Source organism: Notechis scutatus, chromosome 1, assembly GCF_049901735.1.
Source record: "Notechis scutatus isolate UNSWTSFEM ecotype Mainland chromosome 1, rNotScu1.2, whole genome shotgun sequence".
Classification (NCBI taxonomy): Eukaryota; Metazoa; Chordata; class Lepidosauria; order Squamata; family Elapidae; genus Notechis; species Notechis scutatus.
In genome coordinates, this window is record NC_142009.1 from 277,700,448 (window position 1) to 277,720,879 (window position 20,432).

The following is a 20,432-nucleotide window of genomic DNA, read 5'->3' on the forward strand; positions in this document are numbered from 1 at the left end:
TTATGCTAATTCCAAACTACTCCAACCAGCTGAAATCATGTGTGCCCTTCCCTTCTTCAGTATTTTGTCTCAATGTACAGGAAATGCTCTCCAACTCAGTCTCTCAAGCCTAATTTCAACCTATTGATGTATCTGATATGCCATTGAATCATAGTTACTAAAGGCTTGTTTTTTGAATTATGGTAAGTCTGGAGCTTCTTCCTTTCTTTGAGCACGATATCAGCAAGATCCTAAGCCTTTCTCAAGCTGGCAAGAAATACCCTGGGACTGAGAAAAAAAACCTGATCAGGCAAGCAAGTTGTAAAGAAAATATTTTATTAAAAATTTCACTGTCAGAAAGGAGATTCAGAATTTGAGGGCTCAGAAAGCAGTGAAGAGGTACAGAAAGAGAGGGAAAAGGTAAGAGTTGACAGCTGTAGCAACATGGAATAATCAAGCCAACTGCAAAGCACTATGAGTAATCTCTCGTCTCTTCTCTGTAAGGCACAATGACCAGGTCTATCATTTTCTTTCCCACCCCATTTTGCAATTTCTCATAGATGCTCAGCCAGTTCCATACTTGAGGTGATTTGGCCCTTGGAGCAATAAACAGCTGTCTTTCCTTCAGATAATTCCCTAATAATCATTTCTCCTGTTCACTTTGCTGATGACTCTTCAGTTTAGCCAGTAGAGGTTTACATCCAAGAAAGAATCCTTATATACAGTACATCAATAAAACAAAATCTCATAACATCTACTAAAAAAAGAATAAACAAAACATCATCTCTCATTTGTATCATAGAGTGTGTCCAAAATTATGTACAATGTCAAACAGAGTGGATTTCACACGCTAACCACCCGTGCTAAATAAACAGAGCAAAAGATGGTTCAAATTCAAAAGCAAGATTTGGATTTAAAAGTAATATTCAGCTTTGCTATTGGATTCTCAAGAAGGTCAGGCAAGAGCTGGACAATCCACTGTAATACAAGCCAACTACAGGTCAATCTTTCATATATTCCACCACTGTGAAATATTTCCCGTTAGCTCCTCGGAAGATTCAGTGCTCTCAGGAACGTTTCAAGTCACATGTAAGCTTGACGGATGATGGGAGTGAACCCCATAGTGACCCCAAAGGATAAGCCCTTATCGAAAGAGCCCCCCTTCCATACATAAGTTCAGAGGAGTTTTCTATGCATCTTCAAATGATCAGAAATCAAGAGGTATAGCCTGATCAACTATTTTTTGAACTACATTTTTGAAAAGAGATGGGAGAATTTATTCCAAGCATCTCTACCCATAAAATGAACCAGTACTCAGGCATAACTGTAAATTATCAGGTGCCAAAAAATGTAAGACATCAATTTCCAAACTGGGGTGTAGGTCAAAGTGGGAAGAGGAATGGGATTAAAATACCTCACCTCAAACAAACAGGAAGGTAAATGAAAAAAACATCACAGGCATCAACCTACATATTTCATGTAACATATTTGTGGAAAATTGGGACAAACCTGTATTCTATATCTGGGCAACACCTGCTACTTTCTCTATATTTAAGCATAGCTGTGCAAGAAGCAGAGTCTGTCAGCTTTCATGACTCTCCTTTTGTCCAAGGATCTTGTGAAAATTAGCTCTGAAGAAAAGTCAATTTTGAAACTGCCCCTATGTAAGTACATTATTTAACTACTTAATGAGATTGTATAGTTGAAGACAAATTAGAAAATGAGGAATGTCTTCTTTTCTGTCACAATTTGGTTGTAAAAATAAATAGATATGGAAGAAGAACTCAAAACAGTAAGATTAAACTAGAAATGATAACTAGAAGGTAAGAACAGAAGGGAAATCCAGAAAAGAAAGGCAGGGCCAGATTTTCGGCCATGACCTCATTTCTGTTTTCTTTTATATGCATTCAGATCAAATCACAATGTTGTCTGTTTTCCATTCAGCAATAATCTAGATACTTGGCATATATAAGAGGAGCACAGGCCTTAGTACAGACATTAATAGATTTGTGAAAAGGACACCACTTTCACTTAATTAGTCCATCAAAGTATTCCATCAAAATACAAGTTTAAAAACTGTATCACTTTTTGTACCAGTTAAAACACACGGAGGGTGGCTTTAAGGCAGCATAGGTTTTAAACAGAAAGGAATAGGAGTAAGAAATGTGTTTTCTCTCTCTCACACACACAAACACACACACATACATTCATTGAGTTTTGTGAGAAGAATAATCGCATTCACCAGATTAAACTAAGTTTCCTTCAATAGATATAGTAAGTCCTTAAACTTAAAATAACCTTCATTATAGAACTTGGGGAAACATGGAACTCAAAACGCCATCCATGTATTGTCAGAGCGGGCTAATTTTCTGCTCACTCTTAGAAACTATCACAGGATCAGGACAGGTAGAGCTTGTAAGCAGCTAGTGGATAGTCTAAGGAAACTTTGAAAAAAGGAAGGAAAAATCCTTCAGTAGATCCCCTCACCACTCTCCCCACCCCATAACAAGCATTATGAGCAGTTGGTAAGACTGTCCTTCCCAGAAACGGAGGATAACTCTACAGAATCAGATGGGCTTTGTGGTGCTGTTGTACACCAGGTGTTCTGTGTCTTCAGCAGTCGATAAGACAGAAGAAAGTGTGGAATTAGCCGCAGTAGGGGGCTGACGACGTCTTCGGTACTTTTTTCGGTTCTTGAGGAAGAAGTAGCCAAGGACTACCAACACTATCATGATGCAGACACAGAGGAGCACAGCAACGGCCACTTCAAAAGCACCTGTGAGAGATGGAGCAGGAGTGGAAGATGGATAGAGAAATCATGATTATACTGAAATTGTCAGAATGATTTGTTTTGCAAAAATTTTAAGATATGTTTTTGCTTTACTTCCCAATCCATTCAGAAACAAAGTAAGCACTGTTTGTAGGACTCTTCCATAAAAAAAAATGACAGTACAGTATCAGCCTAAATCCAGCTCTAGGTCACCTTAAGAAAACTATAATTATAATGTAACATTCTTAGGTGTGCATACCTGCTGACGTGATATATACAAACAAACTGGGGGTGGAAAGGGAAATTATTCTTTGAAATGCTGGTCTTAATTCAGGTTCTAAAAGTTGCTGAGTTCTGATATCTAAATTATACCATACCCCACAAAAACAAAACAAAACAAAATGTTCTTGTGGTAGGGAAGGTTAGAAAGAATTCTTGAGCCAGTATTTTTGTGGGAGCAAAAGTGCAAGTTGGGTAACAACTTATTTTCCCATTTTCTATGATTTTTTTATTCTTTTGTAATATGTGCTTTGTTATCAGTAAAATAAACCATTTTATTTAGAAACAGTCATACTTCTTTCCTCCCACCCAAAAATGCCAGGCAAGTTGCTGTTAAAAATAAAAACCATAACAAGCAGAAAACAGGAACTCAGAGTTATTTGGAATGTTGTTACATACTTAAACTAGCATGTTGATAGTCATATCCTCTCCACCTCTGATCAATCATATGTTGCTCTATATTAAAAGAAAATACAGGATTATGTAACAATGTTCAGAATAATGGAGACAACACAGTACTTATAATATTAAGTTACTAGGAGTTACTTAATAGTTAAGTTACTATTAAGTAACCATCCACAGGAGGGCAGGGTGAGACCCAAGGATTGTGCCCAGAGGTTATTTATTAGTTACTTAGTATTTATATCCCGCCTTTATTATTATTCTAGGTAACTCAAGGCAGCGAACACATCCAATGTACCTTCCTCCTCCTATTTTCCCCACAAAGACCACCATGTGAGGTGAGTTGGGCTGAGAGTGTGTGATTGGCCCAACATCACTCAGCTGACTCTCATGGCTAAGGAAGGACTTGAACTCAATAGTGTTCAACTTTCTAGCCGGTACCTTCGCGACTAGACCAAACTGGCTCTCATAATAATCAAACTCATATAGCCGCCTATCTCCCCCAAAGGGTATTCTAGACCAGGGTTCTCCAATCTTGGCAACTTTAAGACTTGTGGACTTTAACTCCCAGAATTGAAGTCCAAAGCAAAGCTGGCTGAGGAATTCTGGGAGTTGAAGTCCACAAGTCTTAAAGTTGCCAAGGTTGGAGATCCCTGTTCTAGACAGCAGACAACAATAAATAAAAGAGCCAATATAAAAATGATAAAATCTAAATGGTCACTGTAATAAATAGCATAAAGACAAAAATCCTAGGTGGATAAAAATGGCATCTTTAGCAGTCAAGCCAACAAGACAGATCTCTGGTCCCCTGCAAACCCCAGGCCTGGCAGGATCATAAGATACGATAAGATAAGATAAGATGGAAAGTCAAAACAGAGATGTCATTTCTCTGATGTCTACCAGGATCCTGGCCCACTTGATTTTTTAAAATATTTTTTTAAATTAACGTAATTAAATAAAAACTAGCATAGTGCAAAGCAAAACATCAGCCTCTAGCAACAATACTACTGTGTGCTGTAGAAGTCTCATTACAATGATAAAAAACCCTCTTTTAAGATTTTCTTCTTACTTGTGATGCCTCTACATGATTTCATACATGTTTCTTCCTGCTCGAAATTATTTTTGTTGCCTTCACAGCCTCCATAGGTGAAGCGACCACACATCTCAGTCAAAGGGTTGTAGTACCAGCGAGGTATACTTTCTTCACAAGGTCCAGTATCAGGCATATCCACACAATAACCTACCAGAAAGGAACAAGGAATATTGTTAGCTCTTAATTAACTGTATTCCCAATTCTATTGACCTATCATGATTAAGTATTTGATAAAACCATTAGCGCTCAGAGAATTGGCCTACTACCTGTGTAGCACAGTAGCTTTTTTAAAACTTAAAATGTATTACAGATAATCCTTGACCTATAACCAATTGTTCAGCGACCTTTCAAAGTTACAATGGTGCTGAACAAATGGTAGCTAGGACCAGTTCTTGGAGTTCTGATTGTCCCAGTCAGGTGAACTGAGATTTGACTGCCCGACAACAGGTTCACACTTTTGACCCATTGCTTTTGACCCTGCAATCACATGAATATCATTTGTAACCTTCTCTGCAGGCTTCACCAGAGGGTCAATGGGAAAGCTGGCAGGGTAGGTAGCAAGTCACTGGGGAGAGTCCCCCCCACCGGGCACCATCCTCTAACCCAAGGGTCTTCAAACTTAGCAAGTTTAAGACTTGTGGACTTCAACTCCCAGAATTTCTGAGCTAACATGACTGGAGGAGGAATTCTGGGAGTTGAAGCCCACAAGTCTTAAAGCTGTCGTGTGTGAAGACCCCTGCTCTAACCCCTCTGCCTTTGGACCATGCCGACCAATAGTGCACCCCTGCATAGCCATCTTGACATGTGACACTTGTCACACATACCCTTATACCCTTCCCGATCAATGCCTCTTGCACACATCTTTGCATCCTTCCAGATTCAGGTCTCTTGCACATCCTTGCACACCAACTCCAAACTCCTATATTCATGCTTTCCCTCACCTGATACTAGTCATTTACCTGCCTGCTGGCTTCCCCATGGACTTTGGTTGTAGTAAGCCAGCAGTAAATTCCCTTGCCTTAACAATGACCATGGGATTCGGTTAATGATGGCAACCAGGAATGCAGGAATCGCTGCTGCTAAGCAATGCAGTTGCATTTTACAATGCACTGCTTAGCAACAAGTTCCAGTCCCAATTGCCACCATAAGTCAAAGTCTATCTGTATTAATTATAATACAAGTAGTAACGATAATAAACATATTAAATTTACATGCTGCTTGACCCCTGATGATTCTAAAATTTACAGTTTAGAAAACTACTTTACCTTGCACCACTGTTATAATGGTTATTGTTCTTTTGCAACTGTTAGCTCATCCTAACATTACAGGATGAAGGCCAGTTAACAAACATTCAGGCAATGTTCTATCTTTTTAGAAAACTTACCAAATATTTCAAAAATTATAATAACAATGATTAACGCTATTACAAAATGATGATTTCATTCACTGTGCTTATGTAAATGTGCCCTGCACTGGCTCCTCTGGCAAGTATCATGTGCCCCAGGTGACCTTTGGGGCTTATGAACTAGAAAGGAGGCTAGGGGAGATCTCAGGGCTACCAAGTCCTTTCCAGATGCATGAAGGACCTCTCTAACGCCAGATTTGCACTTGAGGCTTCACACTGACTATCTGAAGTCTTGGCTAGGATGCATCCTGATTACAACTAACAAAGCCAACTAAAATGAGTATAAGCTTAACAGTAACAATGAATTGCTATTGTTATTTTTTTGGAACAAGTTCTACTTTATTACAGCTTGTAGTACATAAAACTTTGCAATAGTGGCGAATATCTGTAGCTAGGGTGTAGGATGGAGGTCAAGGTTCATTCTCCGAGCTTGAGGGTTGGTTTCTAAATGTTTAGTTACCAGGCAAGAAACGAACCTTCACCCTCATTACACAAGACTGCCACAAGCAAATTTACTACATGTCCACATTTATACTATATTTGACTTTACAGTTCCACATTTTTTTTTTGTCTTTAACTATTTTAACTATCAAATTGTGCTACTTAAAGCAGATCTGTGTGTAAAGAAACATGATGCTTTAAAACAGCGGTCGCCAACCGGTGGGCCGTGAGAAAATTTTGGTGGGCCGCAGAGAAATCTCACCCCCAGAGCACCCCCCACAAAGCAATTAATCCAGGCTGTGCAGAAACACAAGGCTGTGTCACCCACATGGCTCACGGGAACCCTCCCTGCCCACTCACTCCTTACCCACTAAACTTGTCTGCTAAATTTTGATTTTTCCTTTTTCCGACCATCATCTGTTCTGCTGTGCCGGAAGATTTAGATTAGCTAGGAAGCAGGAAATGGTTGGATTTCTTGCTTTCTAGCTAGTCTTTAGGTCTTCGGCTCTGCTTTTAAGCACAGCCGAACCTCCCTTAGGACTGAAGGTTTGCTTGCAAGCAAATTCAGTACACTCACGGAAAGCAAATTTGAGAGACTGAGCTAGCCGATGGCAGATAGATAGATCACTGAATGATTTTGTGAGCAGCTCAAAATCTGCCTGCTTTGCCTAATTTTGGGTAAAAGTTGCTCTTTTTTATAAAAAAAATCAATATTTACATACATGGTGTGTTGTGAGTGAATTTTATGAGTTTGCTTGCAAGCAAATTTTATGTGACAGACTGAGCTAGCTGATGGCAGATAGATAGACCTCTGAATGAATCTGTGATTCTGTGAGCAACTCAATCTGCCTGCCTGCTTTGCCTGATTTTGAGTAAAAGTTGCTCTATTTTTATAAAAAATTCAATATTTATATAAATATTTATAATATTTACATACAAGCCATGCCCACCCAGTCACACCCACAAATTAGGTCACATCCACAGAACCAGTTAGTGGTCCCTGGGATGTAAAATTATGAGTTTGGTGGTCCCTGAGGTCCAAAAGGTTGGCGACCCGTGCTTTAAAACACTTGACAGTTGGACAATAGCCAACTGAGCATATCTGTTGATGTGACAAATTTCCCAATAATAAAAGTTATTCAAGATTACACTCAAATTATGTCCAGAGTAGTTAATTTCTTAACAGAATCCAGTTCAAATTCTACATGAATACAGTCATCTTCTTCAATTATATTTGGAGAGATGCAAACATAGATTTTTAAAATGTGTTAAAATTTCTTTCAACTGTCATCATGTATTTTATAACATACTTACCTTTGGCACTAATATTGATTTTCTGTAACTTATCGAATCCTTGAATATCTGAAAGATACAAAGAGCAGGCAGCAGAATAATTAAAGACATGCATTTTATTTGAAAATGGAAATAATTATTATGAAGTATGTCATAAACTATGTTACATATTTTAAAATCATTTTTGTCTGGTCATTTTGTTAATTCCACTCTGCCTCTATTTCTTTACCTCATTTACTAATCTGCTTTAGACAGAACTAGGTATATTTAACACTAAATGTTAAAACAATATTAAAACAATATTTAAAATTGATCCTATCCAAGGATCATGTAAGAAAAGAGAAGTTTTATAATAAAAATAAATGATGCAAATATTCTATTTTATTTTGTTGTTAATGTTAATTTGCTGTTTTGTTTTGCATAATAAATAGATTACATTTTTCTTTCTTAGGACAGAAAGCTGTGCATGACAGTGGAGTACAATTAAATGCACATTAAAAACAGCTGTTTTAAATTCAAAATAAGTTATTCTGACCTCTTAGGAAGTTCTCCAACCTTACCGGAATTGCTTTGAGCTAAAAACAATCCTATTTCAATCTCAAACCTGAGCCTTACTTACAAGGTCAGAACAGTTTCTCTTCAACTTAAAACATTTCAAATTTTGTGTTTGTGTGTGTGTGTGTGTGTGTGTGTGTGTGTGTGTGTGCACGCGCACATGTGTGCACTGTATATATTATCTTCTACCAGGATAATTAAGAGGTCACATCACACCAAAGGCCTATCCAACACCCCAACTCCATTTTCACAATAGCCTTTAGATGCCCATCAAAAATTCAACAGAAAAATATAAGTCATATGTTTGGGATATGCTCACATTTAGTGTCTTGTAATGAGCAGATTTGGACTTGGTGGCCTTCAATTCATCTCTATTTTTATTATTCTAAGACAATTCAAGGGTCACCCACTTACATGAATCACAAGATTTCTCATCTGACCCATCTTGGCAATCTGGAGTTTCATCGCATTCCAGAGTTTTATCAATGCAGCAGCCATCTTCACATTTGAAATGGAGAGGTAGGCAGTTTCCATTGCATGCTGTGTAAGAAATATGAGTTAGTTCTCAAGGGTTCTCAGCAAAGATGATTAATCTTTGTGACATTTGGGTAAAAAGATGTTTTTCTTTCTTGAGCACGGCAGAAATACAGTACAGGTAATCCTCGACTTACAACAGTTCATTTAGTGACCGTTTCAACAGCAATGAAAAAAGTGACCCATGACTGTTTTTCACACGTATAACTGTTGTTTGGCAACTGACTCATATTTTATGATGGTTGGAATGCTCTGGGATCATACTGAATCTTTTGTGACCTTCTAACCAGTAAAGTTAAGGGGAAGCCAGCTTCACTTAACAATTGTGATACTAACTTAACAACTGCAGTGATTCACTTAAACTGTGGTGAGAAAGGCCATAAAATGGGACAAAACTCACTTAACAACTGTCTCAGCAACAGAAATGTTGCTGGTTGTAAATTGAGGAATACTCATAAAAAAGTATTTACAAGTGTTTCACTGCAATGCTACAAAAGCACAGAGTAAGATATCAACCAAAGTTGTACCACTAAATCTCATGTCACTAAGGAAGTTCAAAAGAAATTTGAATGCTATCATGGAAAAGTACAGAAGAACTTACTTGGTTCTTGACGTTTTTCTACAGCACCTGAAAAGAAGGAAATTAGGGTGAGAATATTGTCCTTTCAATTTTTCAACTAGTTCTAATAAAAAAAAATCAGTCCAACCCCCTTACCAATTCAGTTTTTTTTTTAAAAAAAATGCGGACTTAGGGAACTGCCAACCCAGGAACTACAAACCACGTACTTTATATACTTTTCTGGTATGCATAGAAGCATACTAGAAGCATACATCTAATGCATAGAAGCCACTTTCCAATTATTTCTCCAACATATAGAAATGCAGTGGAGGCAATACTTTTCATTCAATCACATGCCAATCATATGCTTCCCTGTACTGGTATAAAGACAAAGTGCCCCTGATTTTATAGTCTAGCTCAGCCTTCTTCAAGCAGATAATGTCCTCCAGATGTTGAGTGATAGTTAATAGCTGTGCTCCAGTCTTGCTAATTGGAATTTATGTGGGGTTTAGCCCAGCAAATCCTTAAAGTTCCAGTTTGGAAAAGGTTCAATTCAAAGTCTCTCTTTTAATGTTACTCTGACTCAGGCATGTGCAAACTGAGTTCACAAACTGAACCTAATAACCGTGTATTTGAAAAGCATGGGATTTTTTTGTTATGTGTGATTTGGGGGCACTATGATTTACTCAATAATTCATGATTAAAACATTAGAATGAAACCAATCAAATCAGCCGAACTTGATTGAAAGTTATAAAATTGAGTAGTGTCAAAATAATTCTGAATTGGTTAGGTTTCCCCACTTAAATCTCTAAAACAGAGAAGCAATGTCTTCTAATATACGAACCTTGAACATTCTTGCAGGCAAGATCACATTCCTCTTTTCTTACATAATTGTTCTTGTTGGGATTGCAGCCACCAAAAATGAACTCCTGACACTGCTCTATTTCCGGATTGTAGTACCAGCGATGGAAGGAGCCTCGACAACGTCCCACTTTATAAGGAGCCAAGCAATGATCTAGGAAGAACAAGGAAATTGAATTTATTTATTTAATTATTTTGTCAAGCTATTCTAAGATAACATCTAAGATATTCTAAGTATAAACATAGTTATGAATACATGAAATGGATACAAAATAAAAAGAAACAATAGGACAGGGATGGTAGGCACATTGGTGCGCTTATGCATGCCCCCTACAGACCTCTTAGGAAAGGGGTGAGGTCAATAGTAGACAGTCTAAGGTTAAAGTTTTTGGGGTTTGGGGAAGAAACCACAGAGTCAGGTAGAGTATTCCAGACATTGACCAATCTATTGCTGAAGTCATATTTCCTGCAATCAAGTTTGGTGAGGTTTACCTTGAGTTTGTATCTATTGCGTGCTCTTGTATTGTTATGGTTGAAGTTGAAGTATTCATTGATAGGTAGGACATTGCAATGTATAATTTTATATACCATACTTAGATTGGACCGAAGGCGGCGTAGTTCTAGGTTTTCTAGGTCTAGAATTTCAAGTCTGGTGGCATAAGGTATTCTCACAGTAAGGGTAAGAGAAGGCATAAATTACATCTAGCCTATTTTCCCAGGTTTTACAGTGTTGTCAGTTGGAAAAAAGAGGGGAGCAGGCAACTGTCAAGAAGTATGCTTCTAGCAGAATCACTAAATATATTTGAATAGCAAATATGAGATGTCAGTGTGCTCAAGGATCTCTTAAGATTATCTTACAACACAATATTAAAAAGCCTATAGTGTATCAATATGTCTAGCTGTCCCCAAATAAAAGCTCTGGGTCTTTCTTACCATTTGGTAGAGGAGGGCTAGCATTGGCTTTAAACCATAACGCCTTATTTATTGGGTAAAATATTCATACTCCATTTTTCTTTATATATATATATATTGTAATACCCACATTTATATTCATATTCTTCATACAAATATAAAATAAAAAAAGAAGCAATGGGTTTCATGGGGAAAATAAGAAAGAGCTTTTTGATGTTTATAAAGTGATGATGGGAGGAACTTTAACCATTCTAAGAAGTAATTGCATTTTTATTTGTGTATAAAGGTTCCTGACCTAAGATAACAATCCAATCTATGCCATTTCAAGACCTGGATGACTGAGAATCTCTACAGACTTTTAGCTATACAATTTGGGATGAACACTTGTTGAATGGGGTGGAAGTAGGAATGGATTTCCAGAGGAAAAATTGCAGACTACAGGAACCAGGAACACTATTCAGGTGGCCCTGAAGACACAGATAAACCTACAAGTGCTTCAAGGACCTTAAAAGGATGCAAATTACCAGCTGTCTGCAAGGAATGTAAATCCTTCTATTCCCCACTATCCTGTCAGAGTTGAAGAAGCTTCTAGGATGAGAAGTGAAACGTCTTAAAAGAAAAAACAAGAAAGTCCAGTTGCCTCCTGAAAAAGCACCTTTGGGGCAACCATGACCTGGATGACTGAGAATCTCTACAGACTTTCTGTTCACATCTACCAACCCTTGCAAATTCCATACTCTAGGGAAACAGAATGTTTTGGGCTTCTTAAAAATGGCATTAAATGTACTGTATTTTAGGGATTAATGTAGAGTCTACATATTTTCTACCTCAAATGGTGGTAATCTATGGCATCATTTTTTAGCAAAATGCTATTGGCACCAAAAATCAGCAATAACATTGTTAAAACTCTGAATAGCTTTGGGGCTATTTTCTTGTGTTACTTAAAACATTGAAAAACTAAGAACAGTATTAACGTAAAAAAAAGGAAAAGTTTACTATCCTTCATAAAAGCTCACTTTTTTTGTCTTCATACTTGTAACCTATATATGACTCCTGAGTGTGGCCTTGGCAATCTGTAATTGATTCCAGGCTAAAAGGTGCACCTACAAATGACTTACCTACAGTGTGTTCAGAATTAAGTACAGTGACAGTGATGTTGATGGAGTGCTGCTGATCTGCAGTATCTGTTACAGTGAATTGGAAGATGTAAATCCCTTCATTCAGATTTGAAAGCTTCATAATATCGTTCTGTTTCTGAAAGTACAAGAAAAAAAAAATCAGAAATAAAAGTGACCTAAGCAAAAACAGATCACCTTGGTTTCCCTCACTTCAGAATTTATCTATGCAACTCTGAGGGTTGGTCATCATATTATAGAGTCCCATCATGTATAAATATAAGGAGTTGCTAAATTCAGAATTCTTTGTAGCACATCCCCAGAATTATGTAGATGCTTTAGAATTGTTTAGGTTGTGCAAATGGTTCATGACTCTCACGTTATTTCTCTCTATACCAAGTAATGCTACAAACTCTCACTTAGCAAACAATTTACAATCCAACGCAAGTTAAATAAAGTGGCATTTCTCCACTATCTAACATTTAGGAAATGGGCTATTTCATAGCTTATCAAATAGCTGTGATCATTTTTTTCTTTCCTCTGGATTGTCTTAATTATAAAACAAGTTCTATTACCATACCGTACAAGGCACCTTACAAAACAATGGAAGAGAACTCTTAATAGTGACACATTTACAATATGCAAGTTAGAAGAATAAATTAAAGCATTATTATTATTAAACAAACCTCAACACACCTACATTGATTAAACACACTGTTCGTAAGATGCAGCAACTAAATATAAAAGATGTCCAAGGTATATAGTTAGATTTAAAAATGACTGGTGTTTTTTTAAACTTATACTCTAATGTTTTTGTGTATATATTTTTGATGTCCTTTGATTTACAGTTTAGATAAGCACTTCCTCCAGTACTGAAATTGTGCAGGCAATAAATGTTTGTGAAAGAAAGAAAGGGGAAAAGGGAAAAGGGAAAAGGGAAAAGGGAAAAGGGAAAAGGGAAGGAAGGAAGGAAGGAAGGAAGGAAGGAAGGAAGGAAGGAAGGAAGGAAGGAAGGAAGAAAGAAAGAAAGAAAGAAAGAAAGAAAGAAAGAAAGAAAGAAAGAAAGAAAGAAAGAAAGAAAGAAAGAAAGAAAAAGAAAACTATCTTATTCCTCATCCAATCTTTGTACTTTGTATCTCTCCCAATTATGTAACATACTTGCCTACATAACTGGGAAAGATACAAATACATAACTGACAAAAGCACTGCTTTGATGGGGAGCACTTATTCATGTATTAGTCTTGATGTGTGTCAGTGATATGAGAACTCTTCATGTTGCATACATTATACTGTTCTATCCATGAATTCCCAGAAATAAGAATCTGTATTTAGAAGATTTGATAGCTACATTAAATCATGTTTACAACTTTTTAAAGCTGATCTTTTCAGAACTGAAGATAGAAATAACCCATTGTTCAAGCTCATAGTAGTCATGATGATAAATTGATGTTTACAAAGAACCTCAACAACAGCTAAATTAGCCAGTCTATAAAGAGATCATATTTGTTAAGTTGCAAAAAATTATATGATATGAGAAGCCGGCAGGGAATTTCAGCAAATCTGAAAGATTTTGCTGAAAGATCCAAAACGATCTGGAGGAGTAAAGATAGCTTTACCTATTAGATGGATGGAATGTATTATCAGAGGTAAAAAGTCCTCATCTCAAGTGTATCACATTCTCTACTAAATAGCCATGCTAATTCCAAGGAATTAAAAAAAAAACTTCAAGTATCTTATAATCTCTATGTTGTCTTAATAACAATGTGAAGTTTATGTATTTTTTCTTATACCCCATATGGCTACCGTGGCTTAAGTGGGGATTTTAAAAGTGCTATAGAAAGGAATCGTAGTAGACAGTTGATATGCCTTACCTCCATTACCACTGAGGAATCACCAGAAAGAAGTGTCCATTCATAATTCACAATTCCATTATCATCAGTACTTTCTGAGCCATTCAAAATCACTGGTTCATCTTTGGGCTGGACCTTCACATCCTTCCAGGCTCTCGCTTTAGGTGGCAGATCATCTAGTTTAAAAACAACAATCAGAATGCATTAATTTTCAAAAATTTCATAGGACATAAACATTCATGTTGGCCAACTTGACCAAGAACTATACATATTATAATCCAAGTCAATTTTAGCGGAACCACATTAAACATCAGCCACATTCTTGAGTTTCTCATGTGCTGTAAAAATACAAAACAACTCGGGGGCAGGGGGCTTTCAGTTAAAAACAAGCTGATAAAATATTCAACACTGTTCTCCAGTCAGTATCTCTAGACAGAAAGATGCTTGCTGTCACTTAGTAAAATAAACATTTGAAATGTTCAGAAAACATATAGGAGGACTCAATAAATCCCAAAGTTGGCTTCGTATTGCATCTTTTTTCTTTTTAAAAATGCAGAATACCTGACATAATAATGTGTTCAAACCAAGCCATAAATTATAACAAAGATGTAAGGACTACTGCTCTATGGTAGCTATATGGATAAAGAAACAATACAAGTAGTTCAGCAGAATCACTAAGTCTAGTTATTCAGAACTTGGCAAAACAGGTTTATTAGGATCAAAGAAGGAAGGTACAAAACTTTCTGTGCATGGGAAAAACCTTTTAGGATGGTCCATGCCTCGACAAACAACATGTATCATCCAGGCAAGGACTCAAAACATGCGTGTTTTGGGCAACGGCGTTCTAGGATGGGAAACCAGTGGGGAAAGGATAAGGCCATCAGCAGTGGCTAGTGAGGTAAAGGAAAGAAAGGTATAAAAAGATTGGGGAAGGGTGATTGTGCTGGTTGTGTATGTGACCAACAGGAAGAGACTGATAGGAAGAAAGATGAAAAAAAAAGGCAAAAAAGCTTTTCCCATTCAACTTATCTTGTAAGACCCCTGAACTTTGCACCTTAGCTGACACCTGAAACCAAAATGTTCTGAGCTTTGGCCCAGATTAGTTTGTTTGAACTTCCAGACAATGTTTTTGTTTTGTACATAAAACAAAGCATACATTTTTCAAAGCCCTAATTCAAAAGAAAAATAAACCATTCACTCAACTGAACATATTTGGCTAGGAGTAGCAACATGCATGACACTGGGCCAAACATGCAAATTGAAACGTAGGTAGGATAGAACAAGTGGATGTCATCAGCTGCTTTCAAGTTGTCTCTAGGAAACACTTAGAGCAAACTTGGCTGTTGAAATAGTAACTCTTGTTCCATCTCTTGTCCTATGAAACCCATGAGATCAATTAGTGATGACCATCTGTTCTTAGTGTTCATTAGGTAAACTTGAACAAATTAAGCTCCCTTATGTAGGTGCTCAAAGTGCTACAAAACTGGAAGAGCTGTGACCAGAATAATGCCTGCCAGGTAAGAGCTTTTATGCACATGCATCTAACATCATTTAGTAATATATCTTGTGACAAGAGATAAGAGGAAAGAAGAATGTAAATATGCCCAATAAAATGGCATAATGCAATGAAACAGATGCAAGATCAGGTTTAATCTGGAAATTAATTTTAATCATATCACTTCCATCCCTGCTTCCTGGAGACTATCCCTTTTTCCTTGTCTCCATTAAAAACTAACTGGAGGTGATGAAGTATACCAATTTTAAAAACAGAGAGAGGTTAGATTCTTCAGCAATGCTATTATACCAAATTTGTGGCTTTTGTTCTTTCATTTTGTTTGCGTATAAGAAAAAAGAAATGATACTGAAATATTAGATCCTATGAAACAGATATATATGATGTGATGTATCACATAGACCATATAGGAAGTCATATACGTATCTATTTAAGACTGTTTAACCTGACTTCCGGTGGTGTTTCCGTTGAAGACGGACGATCGTGCATGGCTTTGATCCGTGCTTGCCCTGTTGGAGGGGTCCCTGAGGGACTGGAACCATCTGACCCACCTTGTAGGGGTGGGGGAAGAGGGGGAGACCACCAGCTCGGTTGAGGGGAGCCACATCTCCCCTCCCTGGCTTGGTACTTACTCCCCTAGAAGACAGGGAGAAGCAGAAGTTTAATGGCTGCCCTGAAGATGGGAAGACGGGACCTAGGTTTCTGCTGGAGAGTGGAAGTGGTGAGCGGCGTGTAGCTGAATAAAAGACTTTGAATATTTAAAAAAAACAAAAACGAAAAGCGGAAAGAAAGAGTCCTTGCTTGGAAAAATGATAGCGGCAAACAGAGAATAAGAGGAAAATATAAGGTAAAGGAAAAACTGGAAATAAAAGAATTATATGAAATCAGAGATTAAATTTGAACTAATATACAGAATTGGACATTAATTAGGAATTGGATAAAATGCTGGACTTATTTGGAATGGATAAAATTTAACGTTAATACTACGGAAAAGAGAATTAAAAAAAAACTTTGAACAGAAAGTGATATAGAGCACCACCTAACGGTTAAAGATTTTCCTCTTATGTTTTTATGGAAAATTACTGGTCGCATAAATATTTGAAAGAGAGAAGAAATGGAATAAAAGATTATTAATACAACAAAAACCCCGGAAGTTTTTTTTTCAAAGAGGGGACGATGATAAAATATAAAGGAATATAATATTTTGGGACTGCTGGAGGTTAACTGTGACAAGAAAACAGAAGAAAGAGAAAGTGAGAGAAATGGAAACTTTTGGCAAGGACTATATTAGAAAATTTTGATCTTTAATAAAGAAATGGAAGAAATAAGTAAAGAATTTAAGTCGGAGCTGCAAACTGTGAGAGATATGTTAAAAGAAAGAATGAAATTGCTGGACACAATGATTAGTAAAGTAATGGCGTTCCAGCTTGCAGAAGAACAAGGAAAGTTCAGAGAGGACGAGTTAAAGGAGGAAAACAACAGCCTAGATGAATATGGAGAACAAGGACCATTGCCAAAGGACATAAAAGGACTTAAAATAGAGACATTGACAACAGAGACAACAAATAAAAGAGATAATGCTCCCAAGACTAAGCAGAAGAAGAAGGAATTATATAAGAAGAAACCCCCAAAAAAGAGAACTGAAAAGGGTGGGGGGAAACATGGCTGACAGGAAAAAGGAATAAAAATAATACCAGAAGGAAAAAAGAAGAAAGACTGGGGAAACTTAGAAAAGGGAAAGCTGGCTGAAATTAAAAGAAATAACAAAACTGAAAAATTTAGAGATAAGGGTTAGGGATTCTATAAGGGGGATAGCACATGGGAATGTATATTGGTATTTAGTCTAAAACTTGCTGGAAAATATTTTAGGATTGTATAACTATATATATATGAATACAAATTGTATATGAATTATGCTGTTATGAACTCTTTCTTTGGAGGATTAAAAATAGGTGAATGGAAATGTATTAAAATATATCGATAAACTTTGGCAAAGTGGAAAGGAAGAAAAAATATAATTATTAATGATTATAAGTAAAGTGAAGATAAAATGAGACATATTAAGAAGTTATTTTAGCGATTTCCGGGGGGGATACTTTAAAATACATACATTTTAAAATATTAGAAGTGTACAATGAAAGTATTTTATTATGATTAAAGGGGAATGAAAAATACCATGTGGATCCTAAATATATTGACTTTATTTTACTTTTACTCTTTTTAGATTATTTATTATATATCGGCTTAGAGAAAATTAAGGATAATAATGATGTGTAATGTAAAATAAGCTGAGTAAGTTGAAAATGGAAATAATAGGGAATAAAGAATTGAAACCTACGTGTGGATGAAATGATATTGATATTGAATTAATGAATTGAAATATGAAATGCAAATTTATTTAAAGATGAGTGAAATGGATAATGATATGAAATGATATTATATAAGATTAATGGAAACGAAAGTATGACTATGTACAAGTGTTATAATCCAGAATCATGTTGCTCACGTGAAGAGATGTGTAAAATTAAAATAAAAAATAAAAAAACTTTATTAAAAAAAAGACTGTTTAACCCATTTTTTTCCACTAAAAGGCATCATTCACAGGAATCTCAAGCTAATGCCTCTTACACCTTGCCAAGGAATTTCTGTCTGTAGTAGAGTAAGGCTATTCTTTAATGATCAATTTCCCCCAGCCCCATAGATGCCAACAGCTCAACTGGCTGCTTCTGTAGCTGCTTTACCTCTTATAATACTGATCAGAAAGTTGAACATGTGGCAATACTGTACTCATTTTGTCCTCTACCACTGGTTTCTGCCACACCCATCCTTATTTTTGCCTCCGACCTTGTTGACTTATACCAGTTGCAGAGATTAATGGGAAGTTCGACCTACAGAATTCAAATATTAAGGCAGTCTTGTTACTGCTTAATGCACAGTTGAAGCATTTTGATTACTCGACTATGGTGACAATAGCATGGTCACAAGTGTGAGGACTAGTCGTAAGTCACTTTCTTCAGCACTACTGTAACTTTGAATGGTCATTAAATGAATGGCTGTAAGGTGAGGATTACTTAGAGACAATCATGTACTAATATAAAGTACTATCAAACTGTAGAATAATTATTAGTTCCCTATAAATAAAACTTCCTTAGGTTGTTTCAGGAGCTAAACAGTATGACTGATCATATTTAGGGAAGGTTTTGGTAGAATTACTATGACAAGCACAATTACTTGGCATTTGTATTGGTCCACCTCTCAGAAAATTGTTTCCCAGGGGCGGAGCTGGCGTCGCGACGATACGGCATGCGATCTTGGAGATCTGAGCTCGCAGCCGATATCTTTGCTCCTGGATGGTCCAAACGGATCTAAACCGTCCCGAAGAGACGGTGAATGTAAAGAGCGCATCCTGTCGATCCCAGGGATATCACAAAGTCCCTGGTAGATCCAGGAGAAGCTCTTTTTGCCAGCGGCAAAGAGGCAGCCATTAAAGCTGCTGAAGTTGGGACAGCTCCGAAACGAGAGAACGGAAAGAGATAATGTGCCGGTTTGTTGAGAACTTATTCTTTATTGTAAGACTTGAAAGGACACCCTAAGGGAAAGAAAGAATCTGTAAAAGTTTTGACAGAAGTGATTAAGCGGCGATTTTAAACAGGAATGTCAAAGTAATGTTTTTTTTTTCTCATTGCTGGATTTCCTATACATGATCTTATATTTTGAAACTGGACTGGTTTTTTTCTTCTTTTTATATATTCTTCTCTCCTTTTTGATTTTATAATATTTTAAGTCAGAGACTCCCTTTTAGTTATTTTTTAAATATCTTTTTCTTTTTTTAAAATTAATTCTTATTATATTTTGCTTGGAAAAGGAGGGGGAAAGTGAAACCTAAAGAAACTTTGTAACACTGCCAACTAGAGGCTTGGAAATATTCTATTTTTCTTTTGACCAGACAAAGCTGAGAAAGAACTGAGACTCTGTTTCAAGGACATTGCCTGCTTGAAAAGATAGAGGGAAGAGCACGGGAGAGTATTATTACAAGTGCTCTTCTGGGTTTCTATCAACAGCTGGAGTCTGGTGTTGAAGCTTAGGAAAATAAAAGGTGATAAGTCTTTGGAGAAGAGAGTTATAACAAGAGCCTTGGATAATCAAACAAAGTGCAGTGTGCTCTTTTTATTCTTTCTGAGCTGTGCTACCCCTTCTCATCAGTTTACTTTTTTTTTTTTTTTTGCAATAGCTATTTGGATTTTTGGCTCTCTGGAACTTGTCTTTGTTTTTTTTTCTTGTATTTGGAAGTTAAATTTCTACGTCTGCTTTTTATTTTAAAGGAAAAGCTTTAGTATTAATGCTTCCCTTCCTTTTCTTTTTAAGGGAGTAGCCTTTTTCTTCTCTTTCCCTTCCTGATATTTTTGTCTTTCCATCTACCTTCCATATTGGTTTTTTTTCTTTTTCTTTTTTGGTTTATTTTTATGCACACTTTTATATTTGAGACCTCTTAATTGGATTAAGGTGTTGAAGAACCTGAAGAATTTTTCCTTTCTTTTTTAGCCTTTTTCTTCACTTTTTCACCTTTTTTAGGATTTTACAACTTTTGTGTGTGTGTGTGTGTTTATGGTGTGTGTGTTCATGGTGTGTTTATGGTCTTTTCCTTCATTTTTGAATTTTTACTGTCATCTAACCAACCGATTGGATTAAGGTATACAAGAACCTGATCAGAATTCTATCTTAGATTTCAAAACATAGAGGAAGAAAAAGGATAGAAATACTGGCTGAAGCTTTGGAAATAACTGAAGAGAAGATGATGGATGGAATAGATGAGGTTTATCGAGTCTTCACAAGATATGCGATGAGAAATAGCTTACCAAGAGAAGTTCAC

General features: G+C 36.5%; 1 protein-coding gene across 2 annotated transcripts in view; it reads right to left on the reverse strand.

Moving 5' to 3' along the window:
* Positions 1–298: 298 nt before the first annotated feature.
* SPINT1 (serine peptidase inhibitor, Kunitz type 1) overlaps positions 299–20,432 on the reverse strand; it is a 38,990-nt gene continuing 18,856 nt past the window's right edge. The window contains exons 2-10 of one of the 2 annotated variants that reach the window (XM_026664583.2): positions 14,071–14,225; positions 12,203–12,338; positions 10,156–10,326; positions 9,353–9,379; positions 8,632–8,757; positions 7,684–7,731; positions 4,500–4,670; positions 3,428–3,484; positions 299–2,755 (exon numbers count right to left, since the gene is read on the reverse strand). In XM_026664583.2, coding sequence (XP_026520368.1) covers positions 2,547–2,755; positions 3,428–3,484; positions 4,500–4,670; positions 7,684–7,731; positions 8,632–8,757; positions 9,353–9,379; positions 10,156–10,326; positions 12,203–12,338; positions 14,071–14,225 — 1,100 coding nt within the window. In that variant the 3' untranslated portion in view covers positions 299–2,546. Of the gene's footprint in view, positions 2,756–3,427; positions 3,485–4,499; positions 4,676–7,683; positions 7,732–8,631; positions 8,758–9,352; positions 9,380–10,155; positions 10,327–12,202; positions 12,339–14,070; positions 14,226–20,432 lie in introns of both variants that reach the window. The other variant, XM_087951694.1, reaches the window with a different exon arrangement.